This window comes from Eucyclogobius newberryi, unplaced genomic scaffold (assembly GCF_026437365.1).
Source record: "Eucyclogobius newberryi isolate DKJ021-1_F unplaced genomic scaffold, fEucNew1.0.hap1 SCAF_21, whole genome shotgun sequence".
Classification (NCBI taxonomy): Eukaryota; Metazoa; Chordata; class Actinopteri; order Gobiiformes; family Gobiidae; genus Eucyclogobius; species Eucyclogobius newberryi.
The window spans coordinates 2,671,549-2,686,226 of record NW_027315846.1 but is presented as its reverse complement, the minus strand read 5'-3'; the positions used below and the strand labels follow the sequence as shown (position 1 = coordinate 2,686,226).

The window sequence follows — 14,678 nt, the reverse complement described above, 5'->3', positions numbered from 1 at the left end:
GTGAATGTAGCGCAGCACCACTATTGTTTTTAGCCTCGTTTGAGCTGCTTCAGTGCATCGAGATCTGCTGCAGTGAATAATACAGGAACCACAACAGCGCTGATGATGTACGGCGCTGTCGAGTGACTTTAGCTGAAGGGTGTGGCCGAGTCCCCAGAGCCCGAGCATGCGGCCCTTTACCCTTTACGCGCACACACACACACACACACACACACACACACAAACTGACACACACACACACACACACACACACACAAACTGACATACACACACACACAGACACACACACATACACACAAACTGACACACACACACACGCGCACACACATATAAGAGGTCTATAGGAGGAGAGGGCAAATCCTTATGACAATGGCGTTTTGGTCGTCTAAAGGTGACAACGTTAGTAAAGAAAGTAGTCGTTATATTTGTTGTTGTTTTAGTAGTAGTAGTAGTAGTAAGTAGTAGAACCATTAGTAGCACTTATTTTGTTAGGAGTTGTTGTTATTGTTGTAGTAGCAGAAGTCAGAGGTCAGGGGTGTGGTTTAGGAGGTTTGCGAAGAAAATTTGAAAAATAAAAGAAGAAAATGACTCGAAGTGGAAATCTGAAACAGAATCCCCCTGTGATGTCATCAACGAGCGACATTCCAGCCAAAGCGCAGAGGCAATTTACGCACAACTGACACGTTTTTCCTGACCATTTAAAATAAAGGTGTTGTCAGGTATTATTCGTCCTATCATACGGTCTTATCATAAGGTCCTATCATAAGGTCTTATCATAAGGTCCTATCATAAGGTCTTATCATAAGGTCTTATCATAAGGTCCTATCATAAGGTCCTATCATAAGGTCTTATCATAAGGTCCTATCATAAGGTCTTATCATAAGGTCCTATCATAAGGGCCATTGGCTATTGGCAAATTTATACGGCTTTTGGCCCTTGTGTACACTGTGGTTGCTAGGTAACAGTCGTGTTGTCATTACCTAACCTGCCACAGTTTTTCCACACCGCGCATGCCCAGACACTTTGGCACCAGTGCATAATATTTGTCCTTTAACAATGCATAATATTTGTCCTTTAACAATGCATAATAATTGTCCTTTAATGAGTGTTTTAACTCATATAAATCACAATATTACCAACGTTTCCTGTCATATTTAATAGTGTATACTCTCGTGTACTTTCAGGCAAGGACCACATCTGCCGCTTCGTGGGCTGCGGGAGAAACGACCGCTTTAACTACGTCGTCATGGAGCTCCAGGTGAGTTCAGATCCACTGAGAATTTCCCAGCGTTTATCGTGAGTCGGCGGTTTTAGAGGTCGCCGCTTTTCCCGCCGCACGAACGCGGATGTCACGTGACGCCGCCCGAGCGTTAAGCGTTAGATACCGAGCGTGTTGTTTAGCCCGAAACATTGTAAATCTAATCAGAATTGGCCAGAAATCTGTTAAAATTTGCTGTTTAAAGCGCCCCCTACAGGTCGAACGACTCATTGAACTATAATGCGGTTAAGATGAATCTATATTTGAATTTTGCAAAAAAAAATCACAGAATAGCAATTTTTTTTAGGATTATAATTTCACTTCCTGTTTGTAATTGATGACATCACAGTAGGAAATTACCCAGCAAACACTGGGCCAAAACTCATCTAATGTCACAATTTATTTATTTGACAAATACAAATAAATGAGAGTGACTTTATTTTGTTGAATTCATGTTTAAAGAGTCAAAAAAGTTGTTTCTTTGTGTAAATTCTGCATAAACTTTGACGGGAATGAGTGTCCCTGGTGTGATGTCACTTCCTGTCATTTTCTACAGAGTTACATTTGTCACTTTAAGCTCTATTTTAGAAGCTCGAGGACCATCAAACCGCTCTCACCGTTGCGCTCTTCCCGTTCAGGGCCGTAACCTTGCCGACCTGCGGAGGAGCATGTCCAGAGGAACCTTCTCCATCAGCACCACCCTGAGGCTCGGGCGCCAGATCCTCCAGGCCATCGAGAGCATCCACTCGGTCGGGTTCCTGCACCGCGACATCAAACCGGTGAGAGAGTTTGTTATTTACCTCGTCTGAGGGAACTGTGCTCAGGTATCGGTTGTTTTTACTTTACAAATCAGGAAAACAATTGCGAAACAGTTGCTTCTACCAATACTAGCTATCGGAACACCTCAGGGACTGCTCTATGACCTTTAGATATTCATACACTCTCAAATGTTTGCCGGCTACAATTTCTCCAATTCGGGTTCAAATGTTATTATTTAACATTTCCACTTTAACTAAAACATTTCATTTTGATCTGAGTTTAATCCATGAACCACAAAACAACTATTTGTTCATGTTCCGGTTTTAAAAAAGGAAAATCGGAGGCAGAACGTTTCAATTAAAGATCGTAATGATTGGAACATCTTGTTGTCTGTCATGTACTGTTGTTGTTGTTGTTGTTGTTGTCGTCATTTGCAAAACAGTTGCTTCTACCAATACTTGATTAGGCAGACATCATCTATCGGCAGACATCATCTATCGGCACACCTCAGGGACTGCTCTTTGACCCTTAGATGTTCATACACTGTTAATGTTTGCTGGCTGCAATTTCTCCAATTCGGTCATGTTGCGCGTTGTTTGTTGTTGTTGTTGTTATCATTTCCTATTTCTGTGGAGGAAGAATGAAACAAGAAGTACAAATACATGAGAGTTAGTATCTTAAACCAGGAATGAAACAGTTCTCAGGTAGAATTTGGCATTTCGCCGTCAGATTGTAGCTTTGTCGACCTGTTTTGTTGTTCGTATCTCTGCGATTACTGGGTCTATCCACGTGAAACAAACACTGGCACAATGCTCAAAGTCTTCTCGGTTAAAGTTAAATCGTTTTTTTCACAACCGCTTCAGGAAGTCGAGCAAGAATTCAACCACAAAGACGTCCAAAGGACGATGAGCCGCGAGATTAAAAAGTTACGACGTCAAATAATGATCGCAAAGCTCAACGTTTGTGACTTTTTGGATGTTTCTTCTTCGCGCAAAGATATACGATAATCTTCCGTCGCGTTGGGTCCCTCCCCCTGTGGCACCTTTGCACAGGGGGGAGGGGCCTTTGACTCGTCCTGCAGTTTTCTGTTCCAAACTTTGATGGTTTCGGGGGCTCAGATCGCCTTCGGTTCGACAACAAACCCGGCGGTCGCTCTAGAAACGAAACAAACATGTTGTTCTGTCTCTGTTTCAGTCGAATTTCGCGATGGGTCGGTTCCCCAGCACCTGCCGCACCTGCTACATGCTGGACTTTGGACTGGCCCGACAGTTCACCAACTCCTGCCAGGAAGTCCGGCCGGTGAGGACTTTTGTGTTCCTGAAACGCACGTGTTTTTTTCATATTTTGAAAGTTTTTACTGGTGTCTTGATCTTTTGTGATTTTATGATTTTTGACTCTGAATTGAAACTGTTGACTTTAAGGGCTTGAAAACTTTGCGTTAAATGTTTTTTTTATACCTAGAAAATGTACAGCACAAACCTCAGAACAACAGAAATTGAACATAAAAAGTTCAAACTTGTTTTTTCAGGGTTTTTTGGACGTTAGAGTTAAAAAATTGCCAGTTTTTAAACATCAAACCCTGATTAAACTCATTATCTTCCATAATAGTTGTGTTAATGTCCCTCTTCTCGCTCAATAAACCGGTTAAATGTTCGAACGTAAAGTCAATCTGATGTAAATAAGTCTGTTTTTCCGTGTTTTAGCCCCGCCCAGTGGCCGGTTTCAGAGGAACAGTTCGATACGCTTCGGTCAACGCTCACAAGAACAAGGTGAGCGCCCCCTGTAGGCCCGCATTAAACGCTGTTCTTCCCCGTGCGCCGCGTGCCCTCGTTTAATGTGCTGCTGGCTCCCCCTGCAGGAGATGGGTCGCCATGACGACCTGTGGTCCCTGTTCTACATGCTGGTGGAGTTCCTGGTGGGACAGCTGCCCTGGAGGAAGATCAAGGACAAAGTGAGAAGCTTTTTCTGGAGACGTCTGTGAAGCAGTGTCATCTGTACCGACCATTAATCATCGTTTTAATTTAAATAAAACAATAGTTTGACAAATCTTAAAGGACACATATTCTGCAAAATTGACTCTCTTTTAACCCTGTAACATTGTTCCTCATCACAAACACACCTGGAGCTGCATTTAGCTTCATTCACACTGGTTTGATCCTGGTTATAAAGTCATCTCCCCTCCGAGCGTCAAAAACACTCTGTTCTGAATCTCCTCCATAACTGACCTTTTCTCCATCTGTGACTCTGAGAATCTTCTGCTGTTTTTAACTCCATGAATCACCTCCTGACTCATTCTGAGCATTTCTCTCTCTAATCACGATCAGTACGACTGCATTTCTTGCATTTCCATTGCAACTTTCCAGTTGTTTTCCCTACGGATTCAAATGTAATTCTGTTTTTTATAGCCATATTTTGAGTTTAAAACATGAGACGCCAAAGTGAAGGTGTAAAGGCTGAGAACAATCCAAATAAAGCATAATATTTGTCCTTTAACTAAAGAAAACATTGAATAACAGAGACAATGACAATGTCTGATTTGAAAATATATTTAAAAAGTCTAAATGTAAAAGTACCAAACCAGGACCAAACCAGGACCAAACCAGGACCAAACCAGGACTAAACCAGGACTAAACCAGGACTAGACCAGGACCAAACCAGGACCAAACCAGGACTAAACCAGGACTAGACCAGGACCAAACCAGGACTAAACCAGGACCAAACCAGGACCAAACCAGGACCAAACCAGGACCAAACCAGGACTAGACCAGGACTAAACCAGGACCAAACCAGGACCAAACCAGGACCAAACCAGGACTAGACCAGGACCAAACCAGGACCAAACCAGGACTAGACCAGGACTAAACCAGGACCAAACCAGGACCAAACCAGGACCAAACCAGGACTAAACCAGGACCAAACCAGGACCAAACCAGGACCAAACCAGGACTAGACCAGGACTAAACCAGGACCAAACCAGGACCAAACCAGGACCAAACCAGGACTAGACCAGGACCAAACCAGGACCAAACCAGGACTAGACCAGGACTAAACCAGGACCAAACCAGGACCAAACCAGGACCAAACCAGGACTAAACCAGGACCAAACCAGGACCAAACCAGGAATAGACCAGGACCAAACCAGAACTAGACCAGGACCAAACCAGGACTAAACCAGGACCAAACCAGGACCAAACCAGGACCAAACCAGGACTAAACCAGGACCAAACCAGGACCAAACCAGGACCAAACCAGAACTAGACCAGGACCAAACCAGGACCAAACCAGGACTAAACTAAACCAGGACTAGACCAGGACCAAACCAGGACCAAACCAGGACTAAACCAGGACCAAACCAGGACCAAACCAGGACTAAACCAGGACCAAACCAGGACCAAACCAGGACCAAACCAGGACTAAACTAAACCAGGACTAGACCAGGACCAAACCAGGACCAAACCAGGACTAAACCAGGACTAGACCAGGACCAAACCAGGACCAAACCAGGACTAAACCAGGACCAAACCAGGACCAAACCAGGACTAAACTAAACCAGGACTAGACCAGGACCAAACCAGGACCAAACCAGGACTAAACCAGGACCAAACCAGGACCAAACCAGGACTAAACCAGGACCAAACCAGGACCAAACCAGGACTAAACTAAACCAGGACTAGACCAGGACCAAACCAGGACCAAACCAGGACCAAACCAGGACTAGAGCAGGACAGAATCCACATTATGTCCTGCCTAAATGAACCCTTTTGAAGCGGTGCATGATGGGAGTTTTGTCCATGTGATTCTCAGGAGCACGTGGGGAAGCTGAAGGACACGTACGACCATCGTCTGATGCTCAAACATTTACCGGCCGAGTTTGGGGTTTTCCTGGAGCACATCGCCAACCTGGACTACTTCACCAAACCTGACTATCAGGTCCTGCTCCTCTGCTCCTGTGACTCCTCCTCTCTGCTCCTCTGCTCCTGTGACTCCTCCTCTCTGCTCCTCTGCTCCTGTGACTCCTCCTCTCTGCTCCTCTGCTCCTGTGACTCCTCCTCTCTGCTCCTGTGACTCCTCCTTTGCTCCTGTGACTCCTCCTCTGCTCCTGTGACTCCTCCTCTCTGTTCCTGTGACTCCTCCTTTGCTCCAGTGACTCCTCCTCTCTGCTCCTGTGACTCTTCCTCTCTGCTCCTGTGACTCTTCCTCTGTTCCTGTGACTCCTCCTTTGCTCCAGTGACTTCTCCTCTCGGCTCCTGTGACTCCTCCTCTCTGCTCCTGTGACTCTTCCTCTGTTCCTGTGACTCCTCCTCTCTGCTCCTGTGACTCTTCCTCTCTGCTCCTGTGACTCTTCCTCTGTTCCTGTGACTCCTCCTCTCTGCTCCTGTGACTCCTCCTCTCTGCTCCTGTGATTCCTCCTCTCTCCACTCTGCTCCTGTGACTCCTCCTCTCTGCTCCTGTGACTCCTCCTCTCTGCTCCTGTCTGACTCTGTTACTCCTCGTCGTTTGCAGTTGTTGATGTCCGTGTTCGACAACAGCATGAAGACGTATAACGTGGTGGAGAACGACCCGTACGACTGGGAGCGGACGGGCACCGACGGTTCTCTGACCATCAGCACTGCGGCCACGACGCCTCAGCACCACACCCGACTCACGCCAGCGCACATGGGGTACGGACTTTACACCTTTAACCGCTCTGAACAGAGAGAACACTCGAAATGTATGCTGTAGCTATAGTTCTGACCCTTGGAGGCCTCTGTAGCCGTAGCTCTGACCCTTAGAGGCCTCTGTAGCTGCAGTTCTGACCCTTGGAGGCCTCTATACCTCTAGTTCTGACCCTTAGAGGCCTCTGTAGCTGCAGTTCTGACCCTTGGAGGCCTCTGTAGCTGTAGCTCTGACCCTTGGAGGCCTCTGTAGCTGTAGCTCTGACCCTTGGAGGCCTCTGTAGCTGTAGCTCTGACCCTTGGAGGCCTCTGTAGCTGCAGTTCTGACCCTTGGAGGCCTCTGTACCTCTAGTTCTGACCCTTAGAGGCCTCTGTAGCTGTAGCTCTGACCCTTAGAGGCCTCTGTAGCTGTAGCTCTGACCCTTGGAGGCCTCTGTAGCTGTAGCTCTGACCCTTGGAGGCCTCTGTAGCTGTAGCTCTGACCCTTGGAGGCCTCTGTAGCTGTAGCTCTGACCCTTGGAGGCCTCTGTAGCTGTAGCTCTGACCCTTGGAGGCCTCTGTAGCTGTAGCTCTGACCCTTGGAGGCCTCTGTAGCTGTAGTTCTAACCCTTGGAGGCCTCTGTAGCTGTAGCTCTGACCCTTGGAGGCCTCTGTAGCTGTAGTTCTAACCCTTGGAGGCCTCTGTAGCTGTAGCTCTGACCCTTGGAGGCCTCTGTAGCTGTAGTTCTAACCCTTGGAGGCCTCTGTAGCTGTAGCTCTGACCCTTGGAGGCCTCTGTACCTCTAGTTCTGACACTTGGAGGCCTCTGTAGCTGTAGCTCTGACCCTTGGAAGCCTCTGTAGCTGCAGTTCTGACCCTTGGAGGCCTGTGTAGCTGCAGTTCTGACCCTTGTAGACCTCTGTAGCTGCAGTTCTGACCCCTGTTCCAGCATGACCTCTGGCTGACCTCTGTCTGACCTCTGTCTGACCTCTGTCTGACCCCGTGCTTCCCGTTGCAGCATGGCGAACGCGTCTCTACTGCCCGGCGACCTGCTCAGGGAGAACACGGAGGAGGTGGTCCAAGACGAGCAGCTCAGTGACGGGGACAACCCTCCCGAGCGCTCCGCTGTGCACCAGCGCCCCCCAGAGGCCGACGTGTGGGAGGAGCTGGACCGCAACCGGAACCGCGTACGGGCCAAGGTACAAGAGCAAGACTATGAGGTCCAATGTCATGCTTAAACTACACACATTTGATCACAGAAAAGCACATTTCTTAGGTTTAAATTTTAGTCCCGGTTTGTAATTGATGACATCACAGTAGGAAATGACCAAGCAACCACTGGGACAAAACTCATCTAATGTCAAATTAATTTTATTTGACGAATAAGAATATATGAGAGCTACTTTATTTTGGTGAATTCTTGTTTCGAGGGTACATTTATTTTATGTAAATTCTGCATAAACTAAATGAGTGACACTTCCTGTCATGTCAATTTCAACTTTTCTCCACAAATAGCTACTTATAAAACGAACTAATGGTATTAAACTATCATTTATATTTACAACAGGTACAAATTCACCAAATAAAGTCAAAATTCTAACAAACGCACTTTGATTGTCGTGAAATATGTCCATACAACACACCAGCAGAGGGCGCTAGGACTTCATCTGAAAACACAGGGAGGAGTTAAGCCATTTGTGTCAAACTAAAAACGGACAAAAATCAGATCTATAGTTATCTGCACTTGATGTGAATTTTGTCGTTATATTTTGAGTAATCCCATAATCCCGCTAATCGGATAATGCTAAATGATATTGAGGAATTGATTTTTGTCGATATCTTCTTCCCGACAGAACACATTTCCATCAAGTATAGGTAGTAAACACTTAATCATCACCGTGGTTACACATTACATACATGTGTCCTGTGGTTTCAGACGGGCACAGACGATGACCACAGTAACAACCAGCTGCCGCCCGTCGTCCAGGGCTCGTTCCCCGCTCAGGGCGCTTCGTCTCTGGTCAAGCTTCACCCGGAGGCGCCAGACCGGGACGCACCGCTGCTGCGAAAACTGCGAAACATCCACAGCCTGGAGCAGGAGAAGAGGAGGAGCCTGGCGAGTCCGGAACGATTCACAGACGGAGGGTAAGAGTGTTTACACGTGGTTCATGTGGACTTTCTTTTCTTTTACAAACAGATTTATGTAAAAACCTGAATCTTTTTACTGTTTTATCTGTTCATGCAAAATGGGAGGAACCTTTTTTTAACTCATGTCACCCACATTGCAGACGAACATCTAATTTTATGTATCTATTTATTTATGTATCTATTTTTTTTTTATCCATTTATTCATCTATTTATTTATCTATATATACATATTTTTATTCATATATTTATTTATTTATCTATTTATTCATATATTTATTTATTCTTGCATCTATTTATTTATCAATTTATTTATTTATTTATTCATCTATTTATTCATCTATTTATTTATCTATATATACATCTATTTATTCATCTGTTTATTTATTCATCCATCTATTTATTTATCAATTTAGTTATTTATTCATCTATTTATTCATCTATTTATTCGTCTATTTATTTACTTATTTATCTATTTGGGCAGAGGAAAAGTGGTTCACATTAATCCATAAAACACCCAGTCACCAGCAGAGGGAGCACCTCATCAGCAATCCAACTGCAAATTATAATATTTAAATCATTCTCACAGACACCGGGGTCTCATTTATCAAGCAGCAGGTGGAACTCTGACTAAAAGAGAACGTGGGGACAAAACCCGAACTTCACGAAAGTAGACAAATATATTCAGATGTATAAAACCCTCCGCGGCTCATTGGAACCCGCCTCACGTCCCGCCTCCTCCATTCCACGACCTTTACCTGGTGTCGTTCCCACAGCAGACCGGACAACCTCCCGCAGAGGCCGGCGTCCGTGGACCGGGTGTGGCACTGCGAGGACGACTTCTCCCCCAAAGCGGCGTCCCCCGCCTCCATGGAGCAGGGCGACGGCGGGCCCAGCAGCGGCGGCTTCGTGGCCCTAAACCTGAGCTCGGCGCACGGCGACGTGGACTCCAGAGAGTGGGTGATGGTGGAGCGACCCAGCCGAGGGGCGTCGCCCGCGGGCAAAGCCACCTCCGGCCCCTCGGAGGACGAGGAAGAGGCGGAGGAGCTGCAGCCCGAGGAGAGGACGCCGGGCTGGGCCAAAGAGAACAGGCAGAGCCCTAGTCCTGGGAAAGGTACGTCCTGTGGAGACGAAGAGGACAGTTATTTAAACTACTACTACTAGAGTACACAGAGTTATTTAAACTACTACTACTAGAGTGCACAGAGTTATTTAAACTACTACTACTAGAGTACACAGAGTTATTTAAACTACTACTACTAGAGTACACAGAGTTATTTAAACTACTACTACTAGAGTACACAGAGTTATTTAAACTACTACTACTAGAGTGCACAGAGTTATTTAAACTACTACTACTAGAGTACACAGAGTTATTTAAACTACTACTACTAGAGTACACAGAGTTATTTAAACTACTACTACTAGAGTACACAGAGTTATTTAAACTACTCGAGTACACAGAGTTATTTAATCTACTACTACTAGAGTACACAGAGTTATTTAAACTACTAGAGTACACAGAGTTATTTAAACTACTACTACTAGAGTACACAGAGTTATTTAAACTACTCGAGTACACAGAGTTATTTAATCTACTACTACTAGAGTACACAGAGTTATTTAAACTACTCGAGTACACAGAGTTATTTAATCTACTACTACTAGAGTACACAGAGTTATTTAAACTACTAGAGTACACAGAGTTATTTAAACTACTACTACTAGAGTACACAGAGTTATTTAAACTACTCGAGTACACAGAGTTATTTAATCTACTACTACTAGAGTACACAGAGTTATTTAAACTACTAGAGTACACAGAGTTATTTAAACTACTACTACTAGAGTACACAGAGTTATTTAAACTACTCGAGTACACAGAGTTATTTAATCTACTACTACTAGAGTACACAGAGTTATTTAAACTACTCGAGTACAGAGTTATTTAATCTACTACTACTAGAGTACACAGAGAAGTACAAGTAAACAGCATGGTAGAACATATACATGACAGTAAACAATACAAAAAGAAAGTAGCACAGAACAATCACAGAAAACAAAATCACGACACACTGAACTCAAGAAAAAGTCTGTCCTTTCTGCTGTTCATGTAAATCCTTCAAATATTCATGAAATGATTTGTTTACTAATGAACATTTTGCCTGACTAAGACGACACCGACCGACCAATCGACTGATGACTAAAGGAAAACAGCCCTGATAATTATGACACATTTATAGCTGTAATAAAGCACAAAAGAAATCAAAACTGGAACTTAAGCGGGGCTAATGCTGCGTTTACAGTTTATGAACATTAACGACTCAAAACAAGTGAAACAAACCAGGAAAAGAGCTCAAATCAGCCAAAACAACTAGACCAGGACCAAAAGATGTCTACTTCAGGACAAAACTGGGCTCAAACCAGGGCCAAACTAGGACCAAACCAGGACCAAACCAGGACTAAATCAGGACCATGTGACCGCTGCTTCCCATCTAGTCCAGTGCATTTTAATAATATAATTTTCTTGTGAGACATTTAAAGATTAAATTTACATAATTGACATAATCCGTCCTATGACACTGACGCATAACGCTTCGTCCCTCAGCTGCTGCCGCGGCCGGGAGCCCCGTGTGCTCCGGGGCCAGCGCCAAGGACAAACTGGAGCTGAACGTGGGCCCCGGAGTGCTGCCCGCAGTGACCCCCACCAGCCCGGGGGAGGCGCTAGCGGAGGGCGTGCTCACACAGGTACAAAATGCCACATCCGCACAAACATTTAACAAGCGTCACTGAGGTTTACGGAGTATTAAGAGTTTGACATTTCGGTTCACGTACGACTTAAGTTTACCGCTAAATATTTTCGTAAATAAAACAGTTATAATCGCAGTATCTTTGGCACACAATCCTAGCCTGTAGAACCATGTCATTAACTCAAACCGATGCATCTGGCTTTAGTTTAAGATCTGCTTCTTTTGCTTGAATTAATGTCGATATTGTTCTTTTTCCCCCGACCCCGGCATGGCACGAGAACAGCTTCAGTATTCACGCTGCCGTTTACCTTTTTAAGCAAGTTTCATTTGCCTGTACGTTTTTAATACGTTGGATTTGACTTGATTTACCTTTTTTGAATTTATTTGAATTTCGGCATATTCTGTAGGATTTCGCCAGTTTAAGATGAGGAAGTCCTACAAACTATGTTGGCGTTTCAGTTGCGGATCACGTTTCCTCTTTCCGACTTGTCCACCGCTCACTACGGCAATAACTCTATTCCGTGACCGCCGTGAACTAAATGTGACTAAATATGGCGCCCTCTACAGGAAGAAAGGTGTAAGTGGGTACATTCTTTCCATTAGGACGGGCTAGCGCATGTGTAATCCCTCATTCGTCCAGGAGAGGTCAGCGGTAGGAAAGATTCACAGGTCGTCATCTGGACAAAGCTTTTTAAATCGTGATGTTTCGACCGTGAATGTCATTTTCAATCTAAAGGCAAGGCAAGTTTATTTGTAGAGCACGTTTCATACACAAGGCAATTCAAAACAGGACCAAAACAAGACCAGTTCAGGACCAAACCCAGACCAAAAAAGGACCAAACTAGAACCAAACTAGAACCAAACCAGGACCAAAAAAGGACCAATCTAGAACCAAACCAGGACCAAATCAGGACCAAACTAGGACTAAACCAGGACCAAACCAGGACCAAATCAGGACCAAACCAGGACCAAACCAGGACCAAACCAGGACCAAACTAGGACCAAAATCAGGACTAAACCAGGACCAAACCAGGACCAAACCAGGACCAAACTAGGACCAAAATCAGGACTAAACCAGGACCAAACCAGGACCAAACCAGGACCAAAACAGGACCAAAATCAGGACTAAACCAGGACCAAACCAGGACACAACCAGGACCAAACCAGGACTAAACCAGGACTAAATCAGGACCAAACCAGGACCAAACCAGGACCAAACCAGGACCAAACCAGGACCAAAACAGGACCAAAATCAGGACTAAACCAGGACACAACCAGGACCAAACCAGGACTAAACCAGGACTAAACCAGGACTAAATCAGGACTAAACCAGGACTAAACCAGAACTAAATCAGGACTAAATCAGGACTAAATCAGGACTAAACCAGGACTAAACCAGAACTAAATCAGGACTAAATCAGGACTAAATCAGGACGATAACGCCTTTAGATAATAGTCCCCTTGAAAGTGCTGATCCCGGGGCCATTCCAGGTCATTAGTGTCGTTCGGTGTAACACAGTCAGCGCTGAACCCGCCTCGCAGAGCGTCGTCCACACGATCGCCGTAGCAACGTCCGACACTTCCATCAGGTGTTTGTCTGCAGTAAAAGAGAGAGGACACCACCTCCTGCCTCTCTCCCTCTCTCACGCTCTCCCTCTCCTTACCCCCGTAGCAGCCGGCCTCTCCCCCCTCTCTCCCGGAGGAGCCGTCCTCTCCCCAGCCCTTCACGTCCATGTCGGACCCCCTGCTCCGCGCCCACGCCCCGGGCCACCTCCCGCGCAGCCACTCCACCCCCGGCGTCGCCCGCTCGCCCCGAAAGCTGCCGCCCGTCCCCCGCGGAGCCGCCAAGTTCCCCTCCGTCATACGCATCACCAGGGCGCAGCTCCAGCAGGTGACACGCCCCCCCTCGTCCTGGGACCGCCCCCCTGACCGCACCCTCATACACACTCTCTCTCTCTCTCGCTCTGTTACGTTTCTTATGTTGTTCTTCTGTTCGTTCAGTCGTTTGTTTTGCTTCTTACGTTGTGGCTGGCTTTGATTTGGCTTCTGTCGTCGGTTGTGTTGCGTTTCGAATGAAAGAACCACCGGACCATCGTGTACTAACGCACTGTTGACCCCGAAAGTCTGGCTCTCCACGTCACGCATCATTTTTCCGACTAGAATGATGTCGTTTAGCAGATCTTTCCACACATAACACTGTAAAATGTCTGGATTTGAGGGTCACGCACAGTAAAAAGTCAATGTCAGAGACAGATTATTGATTTTTTTTATATATTATCGACCAAATAAAGTGGCGCTGCAGGCTCATAGATCAAATATCTGCGAATAAAGCGTGATGGCTTATTCTTTTTTTGGACATTTTGATCGAATAATGCCACGTTTTTGTTATAAAAGTTTGTCATAAAATGTTTTAGAGCCTGTGTAGACGATCAAAGTACGATTACGTTTTATTGTCGACTGGTCACGATTAGTCCTATTAGTCCTACGGACTTCTGAGGTGCTTGAACACTAGAACAGTGGAGAAAGACTCTCGTTTAACACGAGAGCAGTTAAACGCCACCGAGGCCCAAAACAGGACCAAAATAGGACCAAACCAGGACCAAACCAAGACCAAACCAAGACCAAAATAGGACCAAAACAGAACCAAATCAGGACCAAAATAGGAACTAATCTGGACCAAACCGAGGGCCCCGTTATCGCCCTTCGCAGACAGCCCCTTTCCCCCGGTTTTCCGTCGGACGCGTCGAGAGCCAGACTTAGGGCCTCTCTCCTCCGTCCCGCCTCCTGTGTGTCTTTAACCTTTGACCTGGGCGTCAGCATGCGCCGGCGTCTCTGAGGTAATGCACGTGTCTTTGTTTCAGATGGTCTTTGCCCTGTCTGTGCTGCTCTTCCTGTCTCTCTCGCTCTACCTCTTCCTCTGTCTGTCCTCCCTGAAGCGCCCGGCCGTGTGAGCCTAGCACTGCCTTAAACTGTGTGTGGTAGATATGTTCCCGCTGCATGCCCCGATCCACACGCATCCAAGTCATACCAGCCATTTTACTTTCTATTACTCGTACAGAGCTATACTTTTCCGACTTCCTGCTTCCAGCTCTTGCTGCCGGGCTTCAACACGATACGACTGTTGTGGTTCAC

General features: G+C 45.8%; 1 protein-coding gene across 1 annotated transcript in view; it reads left to right on the top strand.

Moving 5' to 3' along the window:
* The window catches only part of ttbk2a (tau tubulin kinase 2a), a 37,210-nt gene that overhangs the window by 19,168 nt on the left and 3,364 nt on the right, over positions 1–14,678 (top strand). The window contains exons 4-14 of the mRNA XM_072457706.1: positions 1,185–1,258; positions 1,897–2,037; positions 3,212–3,316; positions 3,721–3,786; positions 3,876–3,968; positions 5,822–5,947; positions 6,521–6,678; positions 7,670–7,850; positions 8,588–8,796; positions 9,573–9,910; positions 11,405–11,544. Coding sequence (XP_072313807.1) covers positions 1,185–1,258; positions 1,897–2,037; positions 3,212–3,316; positions 3,721–3,786; positions 3,876–3,968; positions 5,822–5,947; positions 6,521–6,678; positions 7,670–7,850; positions 8,588–8,796; positions 9,573–9,910; positions 11,405–11,544 — 1,631 coding nt within the window. The remainder of the gene's footprint in view (positions 1–1,184; positions 1,259–1,896; positions 2,038–3,211; positions 3,317–3,720; positions 3,787–3,875; positions 3,969–5,821; positions 5,948–6,520; positions 6,679–7,669; positions 7,851–8,587; positions 8,797–9,572; positions 9,911–11,404; positions 11,545–14,678) is intronic.